General features: G+C 44.6%; 1 protein-coding gene across 2 annotated transcripts in view; it reads left to right on the forward strand.

Annotated features, from left to right (window-relative positions):
• The window catches only part of TAF5L (TATA-box binding protein associated factor 5 like), a 33121-nt gene that overhangs the window by 632 nt on the left and 6324 nt on the right, over positions 1–26165 (forward strand). The window contains exons 2-4 of one of the 2 annotated variants that reach the window (XM_049645061.1): positions 9691–9946; positions 14082–14186; positions 22479–23203. In XM_049645061.1, coding sequence (XP_049501018.1) covers positions 9805–9946; positions 14082–14186; positions 22479–23203 — 972 coding nt within the window. In that variant the 5' untranslated portion in view covers positions 9691–9804. The remainder of the gene's footprint in view (positions 1–9690; positions 9947–14081; positions 14187–22478; positions 23204–26165) is intronic. The other variant, XM_049645060.1, reaches the window with a different exon arrangement.

Raw genomic sequence — 26165 nt, forward strand, 5'->3', positions numbered from 1 at the left:
GGGGGCGGGGCGGGCGGGCGGGGCCGGCTGTGCGCGGGCGCGGCGGCCGCGCCTCCGCCCTCGGCCTGCGAGTCCCAGGCGGCCGCGGGCGGCGTGGCCTGCAGTCGGCAGCTACACCTGGAGGGCTCCGCGTTCCTGCTCGGGGTGGGTCCCGCCGGGGCGGCTGCCGGGCACCCGCCGGGAAGGGGTCCTGAGCGCTGGGCAGCCGGGGCAGGAGCACAGGTCCGCATCTCCTTTTCATTTAAGGAAAAAGGAAATGCCTTTTGGCCGAACTCACGATTAAACTTCGCACATGGTGCTTGCGGGTGGCTGGGTGTGAAATCGACCTCTGCGTGTGACAGGGGGGCGATCTCGAGTTAGACTAGTTGCTGCTGGAGGATACCGACCTGCAAGGCTGCCTTTGAGGTTGCTTAACTCATGACAGCAAGAGGTTTGTGCGCTTAGGCGGTACTCGCGAAGCTCCAGCCAGGGCTTTTTGAAAATGTATCAGGGGAGGCGTCGGTCCGAAGTCAGTTGATGGTTAGAAATAGTGGGTGTCATTTTAGACTTAGCGGAAGTGGAGGACTTGAAAGCTTCATGCAGTTCTCCCATCAGTTGTGAAAGTGTCGTTATACTGCGGATCTCGCAGCTTGTGTGGTTCTGGGATCAGAAGGTAAGTCTGCCAATCCCATGCGGCGTTCGTCTTCAATTACCTAAACTCTGACCTTGCAGATTGAAATCTTGGAATGGGGACTCCCGCGAACGAGCAGTTGGGTGCCGTGTCCGGAGGAGCAGTGAGGGTGGAGTTTGTCTGCTCTTAGGTGATACAAGTGTGTGACCTACCTGAGTTGTGGGGTGGGAGGACACGGCGGCCGTTCCCCATGCTCACAGCCCTGCTTGAAAGTGAGAGTAGGAAAGGGAGTTTGTGCCACATCTTTAAACTTCCGAGAAACTTCAAGCAGTGGATGGCGCTTGATGACCCTGTAGACCTAAGGTTGAAACCATGTAACCTCTTTGAGCCTTAGCTTCCTCTTCTGTAAAACAAGGTGAGGACTGATAACTTAAAAGTAGGTCTCTTAAAGGGTGCCCCCCCCAAAAAAAGGAATAAGGAATGTGAAAATGCCTGACATATAGAAAGCACTAAGTAGTAGCTATTGTCATTTCCTTTTGGGGAGAATACCTTTTAGATTCCTTGTGGGCCTAAATTCTTCGTGTAAAATGTGAAGCCTGCTAACTTTGATTTGCTTTGCCAATTACAAATCCTTCTTGCCTCTGAAAATGCAGTGTTAAACTAGGAAGCCAATGGGTGGGCTTGCCTTGAGTGTTTTTTCTTCATCATCAGACAATAAATCAGGTTCTTGTGTCTTGGAATGATTTTGTTGCTCCTGCCTATAAATGTGAGGTTTACATGTGCTTCTGTCCCTGTGAAGCTAGGTGAAGGCCTCAACCGCTCAGTAACTGGTTTGGGGGGTTTTGTTCTTACAAACAAATGTCCTTCGTAACACCTGTGAAGGACATCCCAGGAGAAAGGGAAGGGGTTCTGGTTTGGATGATTGGTCTTAGCTGGAAGGGAGCCCTAGCGGTCCTCTGTTAAACCAACATCACCCAGTGGATGCTACTGGAAGTCGTTTCCAGCCTCCTTGCGTGTGAGGGGCAGCTTCCCAGGTAGCAGTTCTGACCATTCTCTCAACGAGCAACTGGGAAGCCTTCACTGTTGTCAAGAAGCCTCTGTTTTCATGTGGAACCTTCTTGGGCAGCAGGACATTGTAAAGGGTCAGGGCCCAGGCCCTGAAGCCAGGTGACCTGAGTTTCCATCCTGGCACTGTGAAACCCTAGGGTAGTGTCTAACTTCTCTGGGCCTCAGCTTTCCTATCCAAGGAATGTTACTTAGTTTCCGGGGCTGTTGAAGCGTACGGGAGATGATCTACGTGCGGCCCTTAAAATAGCATCTTGCCAGTGGCATTCGCTCAAATAAGTATTAGGTGTTAGCAGTGGTAGTGTAGGAACCAGTGTGGTGAGCAGTGAAACAGGTTGGTCCTGGGTTTGGCAGTGGACCGGGCTGAGCTGAGCTGTGTGGAGGAGTAGGCCTTAACCAGGTCGGAGTGCCAGTGCAGTGGGGGGGTGCCTCCCGTCAATGGAGGAGTCTTGGCCAGAGCCCCTGACATGAGCAAGCGAGGTTGGTACCCACCAGTTGGGTAAACAAAGGTGGATCAGAGTAACCTAGAGATGACACGATGGAGATTGATGATTTTTTTTTTTTTTTTTTTTTTTTTTTTTTTTTTTTATCCTCCACGCTGGTGGAGGCAGCAGAAAGGTTTTAAGTTGAGCACAGTTGCCATCAGATTAGCTTTTTGGAAAGGTTGTGCCTGCAGTAGCACGGGGTTGGATTAAAAGTAGGGAAGGCCCATCCATCCACTTGTCCTGGCAGCTTTTTGTCTGCCTGTGACTCAAAAAGGAAAATGACTGCTTAGCAGACAGGCATTTCTTTCCAAATCTGGAAGCTTAGAGAGCATTCGCAAAAGGCACGAAGAAACCTTTAGATCATCCCAGGCAGCCTTACCTCTTAAAAGTTGTTTTCAAGGATATACTGTACATACCTGATTACGAGGCCAGGCTCCCCGCAAACATCTGTCTGTAAAGAGGGTGTCACCACGTGTTCAAGTCTTTCCTATTTATTACAGGGCACTCTCAATTACTCTGTTTTTGAACAACAGGATGCTGTTTGGGAAATACATAGTGCACTACAAAACCTCAGTTGCTGCTAATTTGGTATGTTTATACAGTGAATCAGTACAGTCAGTGATGACTGAAAAATGTTCCGCCCTCCTGAATACGTATTGATGGCTTCGGTTGGTTGAGATTTCCAATGAGAGCATCGTGTGTGGATTCAAAAAGCATTCTTTCGCAGCTGATTTGGCAAACGTGAAGGTGATGTGCTCTAGAAAACGGAATTCAATCGTTCAGAGGGGCTTAAGTGACCACAGAGACACTGATATGTGGAAGACGAAAGTGAAATAGAATAAAATTGTTTCATGAATTAACATATTGCCTTTTATAACGTATTTTTAAATACACATAGGTTAATAAGTTAAAGATTATAAGCAGACATTTGAGTATTTCATCTACAGCCTTCCAAGGTTTTATTTAAATTAATCCTCACAATTTCTTCTTAATTTTCTCATTGCAAGGGTATCATTGTCTTAGGTTTGAACTTAAGCTCCTATTTGGACATTTCACAGAAATTGTTGATCTTTTTCTCTAAAACAGATTCCCTTTTCTCATTTTTTAACTTTTAGAAGGTTTAAAGAACATTGTGTACTGGCAGGGTTCAGAAAATATCATGGAGAACTTCCATTCATAATTCTTTGTTGAGCAGTCAAATAAGCTACTCTTCTGGTAAAATGTATTGAAATGTATCTTAGTCACCTTGCAGTGTTTGGTTATAGTAAAAGGTAGTTGTGTCTTACTAGCAAAATACAGCTGACCTTTGAACAACACAGGTTTAACTGTGCGGATCCACTTATACACAGATTTTTTTTCCCATAAAGATAGTACAGTACTATAAATATTTTCCTTATGGTTGTCATCACATTTTCTTTTCTCTGGCTTACTTTATTGTGAGAATACAGTATGTAATTCTCATACGAAATACGTGCTGATCGACTGTATTTGTTATTGGTAAGGTTTTCAGTCTACAGGATATTAGCAGTGAAGTTTTGGGAGAGGCAAAAGTTATATGCAAATTTTTGAGTGGGGGCTGGGCAGGGTCAGTTATGTTGTTCAAGGGTCAACTGTACTAACTTTTGGCTATTTGGTAATTTAGTAATCAGAAGTGTTTTGCCCAACTTTGTGAATCAGCGTTTTTAGATGCTGATACATGAGTTTCGCAAAGTAACGCCATGCTCTAGAACCGTGTTGTCCACTACAGTTAACATCGGCCACGTGTGGTTACTTAAATTTAATTAAAAGTTCAGCACTAGTCACAGTTTAATTGCTCATTAGCCCTTTGTGACTGGTGGCTACCGTACTGAACAGTGCAGACTTAGAGCATTTTTATTATTGCAGAAAGTCCTGTACTGCTCTAGAATGAAAAATGGATATCATTCCACTTGAGACACATAAATGTTTTAATGTCGTTAAATTGTTCCTGACATATTCCCCCTATTCTCTGAGAGTAAACCATTCTTTTTCCTGTCTACAATAGTGTTTGCGAACAGAGCACGTATGAAAGTTTTCGTTCTGAAGTTGTAGTAAATGTAGATATCCATTCATGTTCCATACTCTTCCGTGTTAGTGAAGTTTTGATAGAAATAGTTTTTCTGTGCTATAAAACAGTTTTAAAGCAGGAGGCAAATATTTGTGGCTCATAAAAACTCAGAAAAATCACGAACCTACAGTAAACTGTCACGAATTCCAACAAACAGAAGCAAGACAGCACTCACTTTATTCTTCATGTAAGTTTCAAAGATAAGAAAAGCTCCATCCTCCGGGAAGTCTCCCGTCTGTCTGGGCGAGCTAAGGAACAGTATGGCAGGATTGGACAACCTGCACTAGGGCAGAGGGATAGCAGTTTTAAACCTGGGAGTAGCATAATCAGATCTGTCTTCTACTCTGGCTGCATTCTAGAGGGTGGTTTGAGGTAGGGCCAGAGGTGGGGGGGATATTGGAACATTCCAGTTGAGAAGTGATTTGTGCTGTCACATTGCAGTGGATGGGGTAGCAGCAGTGGCTGCAAGAAAGAATTCTATATACAGTAGGAGCTGGTGGCCTGTTAGAAATGAGAGGGAGAAGAAAAATCTCAAGACGATGGCTGGGTTTTTTGCTTCGGTGGTAGATGATGGCATCACCAAGCTGGCTAGGAGCAGTAGGAGAAGGAAGAGGGTTTGAAGGAAGACAGTAAATTTGAGCATGTTGAACTTAGATGTTTGCAGCATCTAGGCGGAGATGTCCCTCAGACTGGAGCTCAGGAAGGTGGTCCGACTAGAGACGGTGTGAGTCTTGTCTAAGTAGAGTCATGATGTAGGGAATGTGAAGAATGAGAAGCAGACCAAGAATGGGGGAGGGGGAGCGACCAAGGGAGAGGGAGCTTCAAGGGAGGAGGCGCGTTCAGCAGCCAAGAGACCTTGTGGGGTAGTGTGGAAAGGGACTGTTTGATTTGGCAAGAGTTGAGGAATCTCAAGTCTTGGTAAATAGCCTGCTGAGGTGGGAAGCAGGGTCAGTTGGTTGGATAAGGAGGCTGGTGCCGTTTTGGAATGGCTGGGTGAGAAGCTATAGGGAAAGAAACTAGATGGTGAGAAAAAACATCTGGAACATCGTAGAGGTCCCAGCTGATGTTGGAGAAAAGCAATTCCTGGGGGCATCTGTCCACCTAGTTGTGTGAGTTCTGCTCCCCATCCCCCACCCCAGCCCCAAAGAACCTCCAGGTGCCACACTGCATCCTGAGCCCTCAGCACTGAGCCTTATCTTCCTGCCGTCTGTTTCTCGGGGCACCATAAGAAAGAGCACAGCTTCTCGTTCAAGTATATTCATGTCAGTCTGGGAGCACAGGTCGAATATGAAAGGCCATCGTAATGTTAACATTATATGAGGTATTAACTAAAACTGAGTGTACTGTGGCTCACTTGTCATCTGTGCTTTATATTTTCACGAAGGTAATTGAATACACTTTACCATGATGATTAATGCAAAAGCTAGCTTTCTAAATCCTCCTTCGAATGACTTTTTGATAGATACTGCATCTATACTGCTGCCAAGTAAAGAAAAAAGAACTAATATATTTGAGTACCCAGTAGGCGCTTCACATGCCATTTAACAAAAAATACACAATGATTTTTACCTGTTTGAAGCCTAAATGTATAATTGGAATACTTTTGCTTCAAAGCACACTCACACACACCCCTAGCCACCTGCCAGTGGGCTCATTTAGGGAGCTGATTGGAGAATGGTGGTGGTGAGTTTGCCTGGATTTATTTGGATGTTTTTTTGTTTTTTAATTTTTATTTTTGAGACAGAGAGAGACAGCATGAGCAGGGGAGGGCAAAGAGAGGGGGAGACACAGAATCTGAAGTGGGCTCCAGGCTCTGAGCTGTCAGCACAGAGCCCAATGTGGGGCTCGAACTCATGGAGCGTGAGATCATGACCTGAACTGAAGTCAGACGCTCAACCGGCTGAGCCACCCAGGCGCCCCTGCCTGGGTTTATTTTGAACTCACTCAAAGCTGCCACCTTACCCAGGAGGTGCTGTGCAAGCAGTAGTCTGATGGCCTTTCATGGAATTGTGAGTCCTTCGCCCACCTAGCCCTTGACTTGGCAAGCACCCCTCACCAACACGTATGTTTGAACATAAGTGGATGGGGTTAGGTTGCAGTCTGTAACCAATAAGAAATGTACTTGGCTGCAGCCCCATCTTCTTAAGAGTGTGCCTGGGTTCCAGGTGTCTTTGCCTCTCCCTATTTCTGAAGTTAAATATCAAGAGTGTGGCTGTGGTTTTTCCTGCGCTGTTGCTACTTTGAGACAGGAAGATGGTCACGTCTTGATTTTATGTAGCAACTTTGTTAAAGTATTAGTTAAACAGTAGGCAACTATTGATATACGAGAAATAGATACATATTGTGTCATAACCCCCATTTTAGTTTCTAGAAATATGAATATGGCGTGAAAAGAAAGGTATGCAGTCATCTGTTTTTGCCTTTAAAAGTTAAGATATTATGTAAAACAGAATGTTGTGGGAAATCTTGAAGTTTTAACAAAGATGTAATTGTATCCAAATTTACTTTAAATTTAAAAGATTGTATAATTCTGGGAATAGCTAAGCAAGTAACTTGAAATTGCAGTGTTCGTCTCATGTCTGAGTCTCTCAAAAGACAGGTCTATTTTAAGGAGTTTTCCCTCTCTCTCTCTCTCTCTCTCTCTCTCTCTCTCTCTCTCTCGTGTCCATGTATGGGTATTGGTATTACGGAAATCAGTAGGGGGAGGGGAACTGGTTTCTCCACAGAACTCTTCATTATTTATCTATTTCATCTGAAATATGTGTGCATTGGAATCAAATTCAGTTAAGTCGATTGGATCATGTCTCTGGTATTTCTGTTGAGTGCAGTTGTAAAAGAGAGTCAATGCCAGCATTCTTGCTGTTAAGGTCCTTGGCCCTACAGTTGGCTCACCGCCCACCCTCAGGAAAGGTCCCTTGTCATACATAGTGGTTTGGGTTCAGAGAAACTGCCATTTGGGGCAGCTAATTGAGACAGATTCATTAGAATCAATATCTATAAACTAGTTTCTAGCAATTCCCAAATATGGCCATTTTTTTTGCTATTGTTCATTCTCCTATTTGCTCTTCCATACCTTTCATATTTTGTCCCCTCCTCCTCAGATGTGCATAAGCATGGCCCCACTGTGAGGACATGTGTCATTGCAGGGTCTGTTCTCTCTGTCGGTTTTTCTGTCTTCCACACGCATGGTTTCTTCCCATTAGAGAGGTGATCTCTTACTCCCACCTTGTTTGGAGCACTAAGGGACACCCATTGATATAAGCATGCATTCCCGTGGTGACAAGAGATTGGCAGTAGGAAATCTGAAAATGTTGGTCTCAGCTAAAACACAAGGAATTGGGCTGCTTTCAAAGAGTTTGGGGACTCTGAGCTCTTGAAGTTAGATTGAAAGCAGCTTTAGCAAGCATCCTGGGGGATGGGGGCATGGCATGGGCTGGGAAATTGGGAGCTGGTTGGATTTGACTAGTCCTGACTTTGGGCCAGACTGGGAAAGGGCAGTATCGTCACAGTCTCTGTGTGCATTTCATTGTTTTTCCCTAAATATAACATCGAATCAGAATCTCCAGGGCTGAAATTATTTACACACACAGTCACAAGAGGTTCTAGGTATGGCCAGGTTAGAGAACCAGAGAGAATCCCTGATACAGTCAAAATGATACAGTAATGCCTATTAGTAATCTCCAAAAAACAATTATCTACCTTCATTGATGGACAGATGAATGCTTAGAACAGTATTCCTGGTTGACATTCCTTTGCCCTTCCTTTTTAGCGAGTGATACTGTACTGTCTTTGGTAATCCAAAACTGAAATGCATGGGGGATATAATTTTACAATAAATGGAGTTAAACATATTTATAGTTTATACATATTTATGATGTCCTAACATTTATATTTTTTGTATAGATGTATATGTTTTAGTGCGTGTATCCCCAGCCTTCCCTGTTTGCTCTGTTGTCTGACTTTTCCGGGATTGAAAAGCAGACCTTCTGGGGCTCCTGGGTGGCTCGGTCAGTTGAGTGTCCGACTTCGGCTCAGGTCATGATCTCACGGTCCGTGAGTTCGAGCCCCGCGTCGGGCTCTGTGCTGATGGCTCAGAGCCTGGAGCCTGCTTCCGATTCTGTCTCCCTCTCTCTCTGACCCTTCCCCGTTCATGCTCTGTCTCTGTCTCAAAGATAAATAAGCGTTAAAAAAAAAAAAAAAAAAGAAAGAAAAAAGAAAAGCAGACCTTCAGAGTTTATTTTAAAAGGGCCACCACAAATCAGTTCGGAAAGAAAGAAATATTTTTGCAAATGACTTTAGAACAGTTTGTTGCTACAGTATCTGTGTAAATGTTTGGTTATTCACCACACATTATACACTAAAATTGCAGACAGATAAAATTAGATGCAAATAAAATATTTTGAAATGTTTAAAGGGGAAAAAAAAAAGGCAGATTTCTGGAACGGGAGGAATTTCAAATCCTAAAAGAGAACGGAGGAAATCACAAAGAAGGCCAGTGCATGTCATTGAAACAAAAAAACTCAAACACACCCAAATGAGTTACCAAAAGCGGATTTTCCACAGAAAACATTGGGAGCCCTTGGTTTAGAGAAGATCGTGGTGATAGGGACAGTCCCAAGTGTGTGGCTGATGTTACATGCGCTCCATTTTTACATGACCGAAGGGAACATGCAGAACTCATCGGGGTCATTGGCCACATGGACTACAGTGCCGTGTACTCCTGGCAAAGTAGCATCTGAGACCATGGCACGTCCTGTTACTCATTATAATCAATTTGGTAGTCAAGGAAAATAGTCCTTTGGAGGGGAACCCTCAAATTGGCTTGAATTATCAAAAGTCATTTACCCCTCTTTGGTGCACTTCATTTCCTTTCCTTTCTTGCATGAATTCGTGAGACATTTACCGCGTATACATGCCCTCTCACCATGTTGATGCTTTTCTGTGCCCGAGGTATAAATAAAGAGTAAGAGAGGTCAATAATGTGATTACAATGAAAACACATTACTCAAATCTTGGACGTGGTGCTGCCAGCCTTCTCCTATTTGGAAAAACACAGCCTTCCTTTCCTCCCTATTAATTTCTCTCTTCCTCAACATCTATTCATCCAGTTTCTGAATTTCTCAGATCTTCGATTTTGCATTGCCTCCAGCCCGCTTTATTAGCTGGTTCACTGCCAATTAACACCTCTCTCCCCGAGTAGGCAGGAGAAATAAAAGACTCTGGAATTGACCTGGTCCCCTGTTAGCAACCCTGATGAAAAGCTCCACCAGAAAGAGTGAAATCATAGTATAAAATGAAGTTTGGGGGGGAGATCCATGGGGTGTTATTCTCAGTGACATTCCTGTTGTCCATAATTGAAGGTGACCGTATGACTATCGAGAAAATGGATAAAATGGAGAGTGCCCCAGGTTAGTAATGAAGGAACTTTGTTTTGTCTCAACTAGGTCACTTGCTTAGCCACGTGGCTAGTCTGTCTCCTTATTTTACCCATGTGATGTCCTCGTTGGGTTGGACGATCTCGCAAATGCCTCAGTGTTCTGTGGTTCCCTCTGAAGGTCATGAAACGAGTGCGCACCGAGCAGATTCAGATGGCAGTGTCCTGCTACCTCAAACGCCGGCAGTATGTGGACTCCGATGGTCCCCTAAAGCAAGGACTGCGGCTGTCACAGACTGCTGAGGAGATGGCAGCCAACCTCACAGGTACCCGCGGGCCCGCTCTGGGGGTGGGCCGGAGTGTCCGTGACAGGTCACACTTCTCCGGAGGCCTCAGTGGGCACCACCAGATGATGGTGCTGGCCTTCAGAGATGCTATCTATCCTTCAAAGCCGCTCCTAGAAGCCTCCTGTCGTAATCCATCCCGCCTCGGAATTCTAAGTGGTTTTGTCTGTATCTGATGTTACGTGCGACCTGTCCTTCTGTGAACTCCTATGCTACAGGACCCAGAGGGCCAGGGTCTCTGTCCCCTTCCTGCACTCATCCCTCTGCTGTAGCCCGGAGCCTGGCCCACGGGAGTCAGGTTTGCTGGGTGAACGAATACTTTGGGACCAGTGGTTGGAAAGATTGGCATCCTAGATATGTTCCTGAGGTTCTAAGTTTGGGTGTTGTTTGTTTTGAAATCAGATGCTTTTTCGGGGTGGGGGGGGGGGGAAGTGTCTTAAATCTGTCCAGAATAACAAACACTTATTACTTAGCTATGCTGTCAGTTCGGTTTTTATGTAATAGAATTTTCTTCTATTGGATTCGTGTACTGGAGATTTGGGGGGGAAAAGCGAATGGCTGCAGTGTTTTTAGGGTGACTTTAGGACTTTTAGCCCTTTAACGGCTGCAGGTGGAGTTCGACATTGCAGTGACTTCTCCAGCTCAGCCCTGATTCCTCTTATCTGCTCAGACTGGACTCTTCTCTTTTTTATTCTTGCATTTCGTTCTGCTCTTCTGAGTATCTGCCTCCACCTCCTCCTTCCCTTAATGGTTCCAGCCTCCATACTGGTAGTAGCAGCTCCCTCTGCCTCCCTGTATTACCTCCAAAATCATGAAGCCAGACCCTGCGTGCTCTGAGGGTATGTTGCCATTGCTGTAGAGGAAGAAAGATGGGACAGTAAAACCCTGAGGGTGTCCTCAAAGGGGTGGTTCCTGACTCCCCCCTGAGACCATAGAAGTAGCCCAGTCAGGCATTTGCCTTCCTGTTCCTCAGCATCAAATCCACTCCGTTCTTCCTTTCTTTCGGACTGGGTTACCCTCGACAAGAATGGAGCCAGATGACAGACGTGGAATAAATTACTAAATGCCTTATTATTTCTAGTAGGATGGCCAGTTTATAGCGCCAGAGTAATTCCTTGTAAACTTGCCATCATAGCCCTTGGTGTGCATTAATCATCTCCGGCTGCCCTGTATTCATTAGAACCTGGGAACAGTAATTCTCTGCAGTTGTTGGTAGAAGGTAGAAGCAAGAGCTATTACACAGACTTCCAGAACATGACTCTTAGTTGCCTTAGTCAAGACATAATGGCTTCCTAGGAAGGTCTCTGTTGTCCCTGGAAAACCACCAGGAAATGTGAGAAACATGAAATGTGATCATCCTAAGATGTTGTCCGAGGTCTTTCTGTCAGTTGAGCAATCTGAATAATATTATGTCTTCATTCAGCAGACCACCTATTGAATATCTGCTGTTGCCAGGTGCTGAAAAGTCCTAGAGATAGCTAAGGTTTGATCCTAGCTCCTAAAGAGCTTAACATTGTAGCCAGGAAATGAGGCAGACAAATCACTGATGATAGGAGGGTATGATGTAGTAAGTTCCGCAAAGGGAGAATGCCTCACGTTCTGTAGGGACAAAGACGATGGTCGTCTCAATTAGCCTAGCAGGTCAAGGATTGCTTCCCAAAGGTCTCGTGGTTGGGGCTCCTGAGCGGCTCAGTTAAGCATCTGACTCTCGATTTCAGCTCAGGTCATGGTCTCACCGTCATGAGATCAAGCCCCGCATCAGGCTCCACACCAGACATGGAGCCTACTTAAGATTCTCTTTCTCCCTCTTCCCCTGCCCCTCCCCCACTCACATATGTGCACTCGCGTGTGCGTGCTCTCTCTCTCTCCCTCTCTCTCCCTTAAAAATTAATTAATTAAAAAGGAAAAGGTCTCGTGGTTCCTAGCATACAGTCAGGGGTTAGTAAATAGAAGGGATGAGCTAGGTTTCAAAAGAACCATTAGGAGCTCACCAGGGGCCAGTGGAAGGAGGGTATCTAAATTCTCAAATGTGAATTATGGAAAGATCACTGTGGTGGCTGTGGGGTTTGGGGAAGGCCCAGAGTAGAACCAGGGAAACCACTTACAAGGCCACAGAATAATCCAGTGAAAAGTGAGGACGACCTGAGTTAAGGACGCGGTAACAGTGGAGAGGAGAGGAAAGATTTGAGGAGCCTATAGGACTTGGTGACTGGTTAACTCAAGTTGGGAGCCTCATGGAAGACAGAAAGGAGTCCCCTTCTTCCATGTGCAGCATAGTCTCCTGCTTTAGGCTGTCGCTCTGAGTTCCAGTGGGGCACACTGACTTCTCATCTGTACCCCCTCCCTGTACATTTTATGTTGTGGCCGCCTCAGACCTGCTGCATTAGATTCCACTCCTACATTATCTTCCATCTTCTGAAATCTGTTAATGTTTCATCCAGATTATTAAAGATGGCTCCCGCAGCCCCCAGCCACCTTTCCCCAGTGTCTCCCTCCTCCCACAGAAAGGGTGAGGGAATGTCGTTTTTCTTGTTAGAAAGCATAAATTCATAGCATGGAGACTAAGTGCGTGTCTACGTACTGAATATTAAGACTCCAGCCTTCTTGGGGCGCCTGGATGGCTCAGTCGGTTTTAAGCATCCGACTTTGGCTCAGGGCATGATGTCGTGGTTCATGGGTTCGAGCCCCGCATCGGGCTCTGTGCTGACAGCTCAGAGCCTGGAGCCTGCTTCCGATTCTGTGTCCCTCACTCTCTGCCCCTCCCCCACTCATGCTCCGTTTCTCTCTTTCTCAAAAATAAATAAACATTAAAAAAAAAAAAAAAAAAAGAATTTAAGACTCCAGCCTTCTTGCCCACATTCTGTTGCCCAGAATACTAGTAACCAGTCACATATCCTTCAGGAAGGTGATTACAGATTCTTCCCTGGTGAATCTGACCTGCCCAAGACAGAAGACCTACAAAGGCATTGACATTGGGAAATAGCCCATCCAAGTCATGCTGGGTGATAAGCATACGAAGTTTCTGTCAGCTCTATAGGGCCTCACTTTCAGCCATGAAAGAACCTACCATACCCTCTGTGAAAAGATGTGGAAAGAAACCGTGAGAAGCAGTTTGGATGAAGCAGACAGCTGAGAGAAGAAAACTTCAAAAATACCTTCAATGATCGCCTCGAAACAAGAAGAGAATGCTACTTTTAAAAAACAAAGAACATTCAGAGAACAGCAAGAAATTGGATAAATTTAACTACAGGGTAGTAAAAATGAAAAATCAGTAGGAAGGCTGAAAGTTGAGGAAGCGAGATCTAACCTTGAAATCGTAGGGTTTCCAGGGGTGCTTAGCTGGCTCAGTTGGTACAGCATGCGACTCTTGATCTCGGGGTCGTTCGTTTGAGCCCCACATTGGGCCTAGTGCTGACTTCAAAGGAGGGGGGGTGGAAGAAGAAAGAAATAGTAGGGGTCCCAGAAAGAAAACGGAATCACAAAATTCCTCAGAACCGAGAGACATGAGGGGGCACCTGGATGGCTCATCCGGTTAAGTGTCTGACTTTGGCTCAGATCATAATCTCACAGTTCAAGCCCCACATCGGGCTCTCTGCTGCTAGCACAGATCCTGCTTCAGATCCTCTGTCCCTCTCCTCTCTCTGCCCCACCCCTGCTTGCTCTCTTTCTTTCAAAAATAAATAAACATTAAAAAAACAAGAAAAAAGAACCAAGAGACATGAATTTCAATTGAAAGGGCCCACTAAGTGTTCATCACGATGGTTGAAAGTAGACCCGCACCAAGGTACCTTCTTGTAGGATGTCAGAACGTGGGGTCAGATGCTTTCAGATAGGTCTCTCATGAATTTATGGACCTGTCCTCTCACTCACCTTTCTCTGTGCTTTATACTTTTTCATTCCTCCACTGTCATTTTCTTTTGGGTATCGGGAAGGAGAGGAGATACATAGGTGTCATCACTTGGTCATATTTACCCAGAAGTCCCAGCATACTTTGAAAATGTACTGGAAAGTCCATTGCTGCTGATGCGTACTCAACACCCTCGTCCATCCATCCTGCCACAGATTGGATTAATAATTGTGTTTCCCATCCCCATCTCGTGTATCTTTTCCGCCTCAGTCCAATCCGAATCCGGTTGTGCCAACATCGTGTCCGCAGCCCCTTGCCAGGCAGAGCCCCAGCAATATGAAGTACAGTTTGGACGACTACGGAATTTTCTCACTGGTAAGTACTCAGCCCCAGGAGCTACTTCTTATCAAGAAAGAATCATGCAAATTTCCCTCAGAACCCAGTACATTCCAGGTATGGTGTACATAGCAGAGATTCCAAGGTGGTTTCGCACAGCCCTTGTACTCAGTATTACAATCTATTGGAATTCGTAAGAGGGTTAAAGCACAAGGTTAAAGTGTGCCAGAACCAGGGCTCCAGATGTTTTGTTCACCGTTTTATCTGTGGCTGTCAGCAGACTGACTAGAACTTGGGTTGAAACAGCGAAAGCTCAATCAGCCGTGTAGAGAAACATACTTAAATGTAGAGAATTTGAAATGTACATTGAAATTGCTGTTACTAATATAGCACATCTCAGGATGAGCTTTTCCCCTTATTTCCCCAAGTGCAAGGCTGTTGTTCGCATGAATCAGCAAGATAAAAAATTAGAAGTAATTTAGACCATTCATGGGTGGTGTAACGACCACTAGAATGCAAAATCAGTAGATACGAGTTCCAATCAGTTCTGTTAACTCCCTGTATGACTTTTTAAATTCATCACTTAAAAAAAAAATGGAGTTGCTTGGCCTCTCTGGGGCTCTGGTTTCCTTGTATTTGAAATAGAAAAGGCGATTCAAGGGGTGCCTGGGTGGCTCAGTCGGTTAAGCGTCCAACTTCGACTCAGGTCATGATCTCACAGTTCGTGGGTTTGAGCCCTGCGCCGGGCTCTGTGCTGACAGCTCGGAGCCTGGAGCCTGCTTCGGACTCTGTGTCTCCCTCTCTTCTCTGCTCCTCCCCGACTCATGCTCTGTCTCTCTCTCTCTCTCTCTCTCTCTCTCTCTCTCAAAAATAAACATTAAAAATAATTTTTTTTTTAAAGAAAAAGCGATTCAAAAGTATAACCAAGTGTTCTCATCCATCTAGTCCCAAGATGACTGATTATAATTTTAATGTTGGAAAGATTATTGCAGTGAGGGAGACCAGCTTGATTCAGGTTATTAATCAAACTTTCTTGAGTACTTTCTTCATACACGATACCTTGAAGTACAAGACATACAAAACTCTCTGCCCTCAAAGGATTGAGAGTAACTGGCAGATAAAATGGTTAGTAGTAAATTGTAGTTAAAACTCTTTGAGGTTGTTTTCTTTTTTTTTATTTGAAAAATCCTCAATAATAATCTTTAATGGTAAAGGTGCATATAATGCAATCAGTTATAAACCAAAATAATACATCTAGTTTTATTTCACTTAGGGTTGTCCTGATTTTACTTGACCTTTAATAGTTTGTATTTTAAAGGAGAGATTCCATATTTCCTGTGTCCTGCGGTTGGGGAAAATGGCCTAAATGTTACAGGGAATAAACGTTACGAAATAAAACCTTAGAGAGGGTTATCTTATCAGCCTCAGAGTTGTTGATTGCTGGAATTCAGAAGTATAGTCTTTTAAATGGTTACAAAAATGAAAAAATCATGAAACTTAAAGGTTTAGTAAAAAGAGTCTATTAAGTTTAAACTGAAAAGAAAGAAATTCCATTAAGATCCTCATATCATATGAATGTTAAATATCTCAGAACAGTGATCAGCTGCTCTCCATCTCCAGTAAGGATTAAAAAAAAAAAAAAAAATTGAATTTATAAGAAGGATTTCATTCAGAGGTAAGCAAGAACTTGGAGATAATTTAATCATTGGCATTCGCTTTGGAGGCTTAAAGCAGTATTTCAAAATTTTTAATTCAGTCTTTAGAAAGCCATTTTACTCTGTTTTTAAAATAGGGCTCTATTTCTCTCTCCACGATAGATTTGTCTCTCTGTGCTATTGATGGGGAAGCTGGTTTGGAAAGGAATGCCTGACTCTTCTCAGCCTTTCTCTTTCATCCATTCAGCCGATATTTATGTTAAGCAGTGGTATTGCAATAGAGAGTATTGGTGTGGAGCCCACTGTCTAATGAGGGAGACAGACAAAAGCATAAAGCCCCAATGTATCATTACAATAGTGATACCTTCCCTGTACTCACCTCATGAGATGACTCTTGTCATAGATACGACTTATTTCTATTATGCATGACACTCATGACTGTAGTGATACTGTATAGATTTTTGTTTACGTTTTTAAATCAATGAAGCATAGATATGATAGGCTCATTGGAATAATTTCATGATACAGAACTGTGGTTACTTCTTGCAATGGAGAATTATGAATACATTTAATTGCTCACTGATGTGATTTACCCTGGTGCTAAGTTTTCTGCTTCAATTTATTTCTTTGGGCTCTTGATGTTATTCTTAAATATTTGCGGGGCGCCTGGGTGGCTCAGTCGGTTGAGTGTCCGACTTTGGCTCAGGTCATGATCTCATAGTTCGTGACTTCGAGCCCCGCGTCAGTCTCTGTGCTGACAGCTAGTTCAGAGCCTGGAGCCTGCTTCAGATTCTGTGTCTCCCTCTCTCTCTGCTCCTCCCCTGCTTACATGCTGTCTCTCTCTCAAAAATAAAGATTAAAAAAATATGTATATACCTGCTCAAACTCTTAACATGGAGTAAATGTTGACTCCTTGTATTTGAGGATGCTGGTTTTTTCCTAATATGTGGTATCTTCTTTATTCTCATCTCATAATTTCCTTCAGCCAGAACTTTACATTGCAGTAAACTGTAATCTACTAACCCTCTGCTTTGTCTTGTTTCAAAACTGAGGAAGTTGTCTGTTATTTTACCTATAATTCCTTAATCCACTGGGCACAGGTTATTTGGAGGGGGTGAATATATGTTTTGTCGTGTGTTTTTACAGACTGCTTTTCCCGAAACATTTTTGCATACCCTCAGGCCTCTGAAGAGTAGTCAACCAAGTCAAACGAACAAGTGTTTCCTGAGCACCAAAATAAAGTATAAGATATAGTAATTAATCTAAGTGAGAAGCAATCCAAACCACAGAAGTCTAAAACTAAAAGTTTTTAAATAAAGTTCAAACATAGTGGAAGAATTTTCACAAGCAGTGTGAAACCAGTGTTGAATTTTGTACGTCTAGGAATCGCATTCTGAAAGAAAGGTGAACATTGGATGGGGTAGTCGAGAAAGCCTTCCTGAGTAGGGGGTAGAATTGAAGTTAGCATTTGGAAGGTGGGGTGGATTTCAATAAATGGTGGAAGAGGAGAAGGAGGAGGATTCGGGGCATGGGGAAAAGATAGGAACGAGAGGGTACAGATGGCAATTTTCCCCTCTAGGAGCAGGGAGAAAACGAGCTTGGTTGAGAACAGGGCTTTCCGATTGCAGAGAAAGCCAGACACCCTGGAGCCAGGCTGAGGAGAGACCTGACCACTGGGCCTGGAAGCGTGAGCCTCTTCCTGTCTCCTGGCGGAGACAACCAACAGGAATGTTAGTCTAAGGGCAGTTTGTGACAGGGTTTGCAAGTGGGATGGCACAGAGGCCAGCCTGAAGTCCGCTGCAGTACTTGCTTGCGAAGGGAGGTGAGTAAGGACCAGAACTCAGCGGAGGTGTGAAAATGGAAAACAGGGTCTGGATCTCATAATTAAGTTTCCAAGGTAGACTCTCCAAGGCTCAAGATCAAAGGAGGATGACTCGGGCTCTGTGACAAACCGGGGCTTAAGCTACATTGGGCAGAAATAAGTCACGTTGTGTCTTGTACATCATGATGATGGTAGCCTCCCATGGTATAGACTGCAGTAGGAAACCGAGGCTAGTATTTAAGAGAAGATACAGCCTTGTGATAAAGAACTCAGCATCAGCTTCATGGAGGTGCAAATTCCAGTTTTAGGAGATGATCAATCTCGAAGATAGTAGGAAAATAAGAGCATCTCGGGCTGGAGCACCCGGAGTGTTTTTTTCCTCCGTGAGTTATCTGTGGGCGAGAGATTCTGGGAGCTCACCTACTGCTGTGGGCCCTTTTCTTCAGGAGGCACAGTAGGAAGAGCAGAGGCTTTGGAACCATTCGGTCCAGGTGTGAATCTGGGGCCAGCCGTGACCCTTAGACACAATGACGGATGTCAGGTGCCTGGGTCACAGGAAACACACACTCCGTGTTCACTCCTGAAAGTGAAATGAGCATTTGAGGAACACGAGGGAGAAGCGGAGCCCAGGAGGGAGGGAGGTGAGAAGTCAAGCTGGGCAGTGTGGTGTTTCAGAGTAGAGGCCGGGGTGCCACGTAGTGGGGTCAGACCACACAGAGACAGGCAGGAGGACACGGACTGACAAGCTCGGTTTTCACTTAACCTCGTGTCCTTTTCGCTGCTGATGTCTGCAAACTCCATGAAAAGCTTCCTCTTCTTTCCCACCAGAGGAGTGTGGCTCCAAGTAGGCATTTGTTACGTAGCCGGCGGGTAGATGGATGGGAGGAAAGAAAATCACGCTTTTCGGAGGATATGCTCCTTTTGAAATTAGAAAACATCTATTTTAAGTGGGTCCCCTTTGAGCAGAATCCAAAGTGCGTGTTATGATTGCAAGGAAACAAGATGAATCATGTGGGTCTCACCTTGTTCCACATAATGAGTATGTTGATCAAAATGTTATTTTATACCTGACCAGTTCTCTTCAGACAAGAGAGAACAGCTAAGCAATTTTGAAACTGAGCTGAAACAGCAGTGAATTTCAGTCAGTTTTGAAGCAGTGCAGCCCTGTTTCTTGCTGGCTAGGTTCTTTCTATAAACTTATTAAACTAAAATGCCTCTCATTTTGAAAAGGAAGCCTGAAACTAAGATTTTAAGGAATTGCAAACAATTCATCCCCATCGTATATCGGAAATCCAGTTGATAAGGATTGAGCTGTTTTGGTTTTGGTTTTTTCATTAGTATTTTGGGGAAAAAAATTTTCCAGAGCTCTTCTAAAGAACTACAGCATTTAGGGGCACCTGGGTGGCTTAGTTGGTTAAGTGTCTGGCTTCGGCTCAGGTCATGATCCACAGTTTGTGTGTTCGAGCCCCGCGTCGGGCTCTGTGCTGACAGCTCAGAGCCTGGAGCCTGCTTTGGAGTCTGTGTCTCCTGCGCTCTCCGCCCCTTCCCCGCTCGCACTCGCTTGCTCTCTCGAAAGTAAATAGACCTACAAGAATTAAAAAAAAAAATGACAGCTTCTAAAGAAAAAATTTTCGGGAGCTCTTCTAAAGAATTACAGCATTTACAGAAGAAACATTTAAAGAATTGGGGTGCCTGGGTGGCTCAGTCGGTTAGGCATCCGACTTCAGCTCAGGTCATGATATCACAGTTCATGAGTTCAGGGCCCCACGCCGAGCTCTGTGCTGACAGCTCAGAGCCTGGAGCCTGCTTCGGATTGTGTGTGTGTGTGTGTCTCTCTCTCTCTCTGCTCCTCCCCCGCTCCTGCTCTGTCTCTTTCAGTGTCTCAAAAATGAGTAAACATTAAAAAAAAAAAAAAAAGAATTAAAGACCAAAGTCTGTATCTGGGCCCTCCATAGAAACACAACTGATAGGGTATATGTGCAGAGAGATACGTTTCAAGGAGTCAGTGCATGCAGTTCTGGAGGCTAGCAAGTCCAAAATCCACAGAACCGGCAGACAGGCTGGATACCCTGGGAAGCATTGCAGTTCAAATACAAAGAATTCCCTCTTCTCCTGGCAGAATTCCCTCTTCCGGGGAGATCAATCTTTGTTCTTATAAGGCCTTCAGTTGACTGGACGAGGCTCACCCACATTATGGAGGATAATCTGCTTTACTCAAAGTCTACTGACTTAAACGTTAGTCGCATCTAAAAAACAAAATACCTTCACAGAACCATCCAGAATAATGTTTAACTAAGTATCTGGGCATTATGACCGAGCCAAGTTGACACGAAATTAACCACCACAAGTCCACCCCCTGTCAACTTGGCACCCGTACCCATCTCCTGAAAGCGTACTTACTCTCCAAATAAAGGTTATTAACAAGGTCATTATTCCACCCAACATGATACAGCTCTCCTGAGGACAGTGAAAAATGCACTAATCCTTCCCCCAGAAGAAAAAACAAAGTCCTTAGGTGATTTACTCTTTTCCTTGATATCCTGAAACTTAAATACTATGGCATAAAGTTAACAATACTTAAATACTCTGATACAAAATCAGAGTAACTTGTGTACATGATAAGGGAATAAGAGAGGAAAGAAAACAAAGATATTTGCCTATAGATACACACACACACACACACATATTCACAACAAAATAGGGAGGGTTACATAAATAATCTTCATTTCTGTAACTGGTCACATATTTCATTCTTGGTGGGTAACTACCTTCTTCTACCCGTTCTGTATTTTCTTTCCCTTCGGCGAACCCCTCAGCTGGTCCGGGGTCTTTACCTGACGGGATGATCCATACCTTCATTTCTGAAGAGCCTTGGGCCGTTACTGGACCTGCCTCGATTAGAGTTTTGTAGTTTTCCGTTACCCTTAACCAAGGGACAGAATGAGACCAAGAGATGCCCTAAGGGATCTCCTGTAGTCCAGACATACCCTTCCTTTCCTCCACTGTGGAGTGACCGTCCAGTGTCCCCTTGGTAGTCAGGATCAGTCGGCCCAGCCAGCACTGCAACTCCCTTCTTTGCCTGCTGGAGACAGGAGGAGCCCAGAGCGGCCCGGTGACAGTCGTAATTTCAGTTCATTTTCTAAACATGTCTTGCAGTAGGGACGCCTTTATTCTAAACTGTACGTGGGGCGCCTGGGTGGCGCAGTCGGTTAAGCGTCCGACTTCAGCCAGGTCACGATCTCGCGGTCCGTGAGTTCGAGCCCCGCGTCGGGCTCTGGGCTGACGGCTCGGAGCCTGGAGCCTGTTTCCGATTCTGTGTCTCCCTCTCTCTCTGCCCCTCCCCCGTTCATGCTCTGTCTCTCTCTGTCCCAAAAATAAATAAAAAACGTTGAAAAAAAATTTTTTTTAAAATAAACTGTACGTATTGTACAATTAATTCACCTGTGATAAAGTGAAGTAGGGTGTTGGGTAGAGATACCATGCGGGTATCATTTGTCATCAAATTAGGGAGGCAAGATTCTCCGATGTTCCTGCTTTTGAGCCATGAATGGATTCTTTTTCACGAAGGGGAAAAAAAGATGCCAGCAGAAGCAGCAAATGCTGACTGAAAGCATTTGGGTACTTGTTTGTTTATGTGCAAACATTACACTCGATATAAAACCCTTATGGCTGCCGTATTTCCAAATGAAACTGAAACTCACAAATCAAGTGCAAGCAAAACCACAAAAGCATTAAAGTTCCAATTAACAGCAAGTGAATATATCGGATGGATTTTGCCGGAACTAACTTGCTGCTCCAGGTGGAGTTGGGGACGGTGCTGCTGGCTGTGACACAGGCTAGCCTGCACTCAGCTTCCCGGAGGCCCTTGCACCCCGCGTAAGGTCCTGCCACCCCCACTGGCCTCTGGCTGAACGACCTTTGTGCCTTCATGGCTCACTCTGCCCTCACTCAACGTAGGTGTCAGATACACCTCAGGGCTTTTCTCGTTCGCCTGTGACATTTAAAGCTGGACACGTTTTTGAACATCCTTTGTCACATAGCTTCCTGATGTTAAAGTCTCAAATCAGTAAATGGTTTAGCCTTAATGACATGAAAATGTCTCATCTGTAAATTATCACTGCAAAAGAGAAGTTTTATTTTGTAGTCAACATAATCAAAATGATCACACTGGCAGATACGGGACAACAAGGGATGGATGTTGTCATCTTAGTGTTAGGGCGTGCCAGCCTGGGTAGGGAGACACGGTAATGAACTCACAAAAATAAGTACTCCCTGATATCACTTTAGGTGACGGCTGCCAGAAGTAATCACAAAATTAAATCGAGCACTAAAATCGTATGTCAGTACTTGCTTAATGGCCATCCAGACATTCTGAATACACTTGTGTTCGTTTTTTTTTGTTTTTTGTTTTTTTAATCATCATCGAGTTAAAAAGTGTCTGTGAAGAAGTCACAGTCTCCCAAGAATATATCTAAGGACCCTCAGAGGTCTGCGCTCCCCAGTTTTGAGAAACATATTGAAGGGAAAGTACTGAACCTCGAAGACCTGGGCACAAGCCCCTGACGTGTCGTGAGGACTTAGGCAAATCACTTAACCTCTCTGGGCATCAAAGTCCTGATTTGTGGCCGACTTCAGACCCAGTTTTGCTGGACTTGAGTCCCTGCTCTTTCTTCTTCAGTCAGAAGGCTTTGAATTTCCACAATTCCACGTTGGGCTTCTATTTCAATCGATAGTCCTGACCAGAAAGTGTTCTGTGATGGTGGGCTCCCCGGGAGAGTCCCATTATTCCTTGAAATTATACTGATTATAAAGCCCTCGTTTTTTGTTTTTTGTTTTTTGTTTTTTTCATTGTAGATTCTGATTCCCAGCATAGCCACGAAGTGATGCCTCTCCTCTATCCTCTCTTTGTCTACCTCCATCTCAACCTGGTCCAGAACAGTCCTAAGAGCACAGTGGAAAGTTTTTACAGCCGCTTCCATGGGATGTTTCTGCAGAACGCTAGCCAGAAGGATGTCATTGAGCAGCTACAGACCACTCAAACCATCCAGGACATCCTGTCTAACTTCAAGCTTCGAGCATTCCTAGATAACAAGTACGTGGTCCGTCTCCAGGAAGACAGCTACAACTACCTTATCCGCTACCTCCAAAGTGACAACAACACCGCCCTGTGCAAAGTCCTCACCTTGCATATCCATCTTGACGTGCAGCCTGCCAAGAGAACAGATTACCAGCTCTACGCCAGCGGCGGCTCCTCCCGGAGCGAGGGCAACGGCTTAGAGCCCGCCGACATGCCCGCCCCTATCCTGCAGAACGAGGCTGCCCTGGAGGTCTTGCAGGAGAGCATTAAGCGCGTCAAGGATGGCCCTCCCTCCCTCACTACCATCTGTTTCTATGCCTTCTATAACACAGAGCAGCTGTTGAACACTGCGGAAATCTCCCCAGACAGCAAGCTGCTTGCTGCGGGGTTTGACAACTCCTGTATAAAACTGTGGAGTTTACGAGCCAGGAAGTTAAAGTCAGAACCCCATCAAGTAGACGTGTCCCGCATCCACTTGGCTTGTGACATTCTGGAGGAGGAGGTATGAATATCAGTTTTCTTGCCTACACCTGCCTTACTAATTTGCTTAGAGTTCTTACCAAACATGACAGATCTTATGGAGAATGGACTTCGTTATTTCCTTCACCGTATAGCCGCAGCCAGACTAATGCCCATGTAACCTGTAGCCATTGAATTCCTGCTCATGCCTAACCTTGGAAGACATGAAAACTATCCTTAACAACATTAACTGAACATCATTAATGATCGATCAGTGTTTGTTACTGTCTGAATGTGGATAACATTGCTAAGCCTAATTAAAGACCTTTAGCTAATATTGAGATTTACAGTAAGTGTGGGTGTGGGTGTGGGTGGCGGTGACAGCGGTGGCAGCCAGGGTGTACACTTGTGCAAACATAAACATTTAGAAGTAGGATTGCTGGGTCAGAGGGTCTGCACTTTAAATTATGATAAATATTCTCATTTTCCGGTCACATCAACGGTAAATGAGAACTCTGGTCTCCCTTCACCCTCACCAACACTGGGTGTTACTGGCCTTCCTGGGGCCAGTGCACGTCCTCTGGCTTCATGTCCCCCGGGGCGTTCCCAAACCCCATTTTGAAAAGTACACAGAAAGTATAGTTGACATTTCACCCATCAGTCGGGGTAATGATCTTGTTCGGTTTGTTTAGGGATGGTTACCGAAAAGGCAGGCCGAGTGGCCCGAGTTTCAAGTCCCTGAGAGTTACTGTCTTAGAAAACATGTGGGCAAAGAGAGAAATTTCATAGAGTTCGCCTTCCCTGAAAGTGGCCCCACAACAGCTGGGGGCTAGAATATTTTCGTCATCTCACCACTGAAATTCAGGGAGCTGTGGCTCAAGTTAGTTTCGATGGAAAATTCTTTGCATGGGGTTGAAAAATTAAGGAGTTTAGAAAAGTTCAACGTAATTTCCATAGGTGATAAGGATATCAAGAATATTGGATGCACAAAATAAGCCCTTTTTTCCAATTCTTGTTTTCTTAATCAACTTCCAGTTAATATGATCTTTGAATTTTTGTTTCTTGTGACTGAGATGATACAGAGGAGTTTGTTGTGATGAGTAAAAGGTCTAAATTCCAATACACACCCTTTGATTTCTAGAATCTTACAGTACCCTCCAAAATATCTTTTAACTTTATTTATTTATTTATTTATTTTGAGAGAGATAGTACAAGTGAGGGAGGGTCAGAGAGAGAGGGAGGGAGAATCCCAAGCAGGCTCTACCCTGTCAGAGCAGAGCCCAGTGCGGGGCTCGATCCCCCAACCATGAGATCATGACCTGAGCTGAAACCAAGAGTCAGACACTCAACCAACTGAGCCACCAAGGCACCCCCGAGATATTTTTTATTGCTCATGTATTTGAATTTTTAGATTTCTTTTCCTAGGAGACAATTCTAGCCTGTTGAGCATTCTTCACATACAACTGAAGGATGCTGCCTTCGTTGAGTTACAACTTTCTGTAAATACAAGGAGAGAAATTATTCCTGCTGACCTTATCAGCTTGATGATATTGTTTGGAGATTATTCTAGGCATTACAAGTTAACATAAAGGAAGACAGCAAAGAGAAAGATAAATACGAAGAAGGAAAGAACATTAGGTTCAAAAAACGTTTTAAGATTCTACCTGGGCTACCACTGAGAATTAGCTTTGTGACCTATTCTGTAGAGATTTCCAGGCTTTGGAAGACGTGCATTTGAAGACCCAGAAGCGAAGAATAACATGATGAATTCCAGGAAGTGATAGAAATTAAATGTAGCTACCGTTGGGAGTGGTAAGACAGGAAGCAGTATGGCGCCACCGGCTTCGTGAGGGCTTCGTGAGGGATTACGGTGGCCTGAGCAAGGGGAGTGGCGGCAGGAAGGGAGCACAGTGGACAGGTTAGATGAGAGCTCCAGCATTGGATTCAGTGGAGGGGCTGGAGGGAAAGGAAGAGTCGAGGAGGACATCTGTGTCTCAGACTTGACCACCTGGGTGGATGGTGGGACATGCTATTCGACTCAGAAGAGGTGATGTCAGGGGAGCGCTTGTTTTGTTTAGGTATCTTCCTGATTTATTCGCCATTATCCACATGGAAAGTACCATAGATTCTGCTACAGTAGGAAGGTACTGCTTTCCTTGTGAACAAACTTTCTTTTACCTTTAGAACTAAAGTTGAGATCGTCCCATTATGTTGTGAGGGGTTTCCTGTTTGGGATTTCTACCCCCCACCGCCCCCCCCACCCATTTTGTCATAGCAGTTTAGGGAAGTTTTTGTCGTTATGGTGGGGAGGGGGGTTGTTTTTGGTTTTTTGGTTTCTGACGAGGAACATTTTGGGGGAAAGCAAGGTATAAATCAGTTCTGATAGTTTTTAATGTTTCTTCAATGAGAACTTGGACTTCTTATAGAATTCACAATTAAAATGGAAACTCTTAAAAAATTTTTTTTAATGTTTATTTTTTTTTTTTAATTTTTTTTTTAACGTTTTTATTTATTTTTGAGACAGAGAGAGACAGAGCATGAACGGGGGAGGGGCAGAGAGAGAGGGAGACACAGGATCAGAAGCAGGCTCCAGGCTCTGAGCCATCAGCCCAGAGCCCGACGCGGGGCTCGAACTCACAGACTGTGAGATCGTGACCTGAGCCGAAGTCGGACGCCCAACCGACTGAGCCACCCAGGCGCCCCATTTTAATGTTTATTTTTGAGAGAGAGAGAGACAGAGTGCAAGTGGGGGAGGGGCAGAGAGAGAGAGAGAGAGAGAGAGAGAGGGAGACATGGGATACGAAGCAGGCTCCAAGCTCTGAGCTGTCAGCCCAGAGCCCGACATGGGGCTCAAACTCACAAACCACAAGATCATGACCTGAGCCGAAATCAGATGCTTACCCGACTGAGCCACCCAGGCACCCCTAAAATAGAAACTCTTTTTTTTTTCACATTGATTTATTTTTGAGAGACAGAGTGAGACAGTGCACGAGTGGGGGAGGGGC

This window comes from Panthera uncia, chromosome D2 (genome assembly GCF_023721935.1).
Source record: "Panthera uncia isolate 11264 chromosome D2, Puncia_PCG_1.0, whole genome shotgun sequence".
NCBI classification, from domain to species: domain Eukaryota; kingdom Metazoa; phylum Chordata; class Mammalia; order Carnivora; family Felidae; genus Panthera; species Panthera uncia.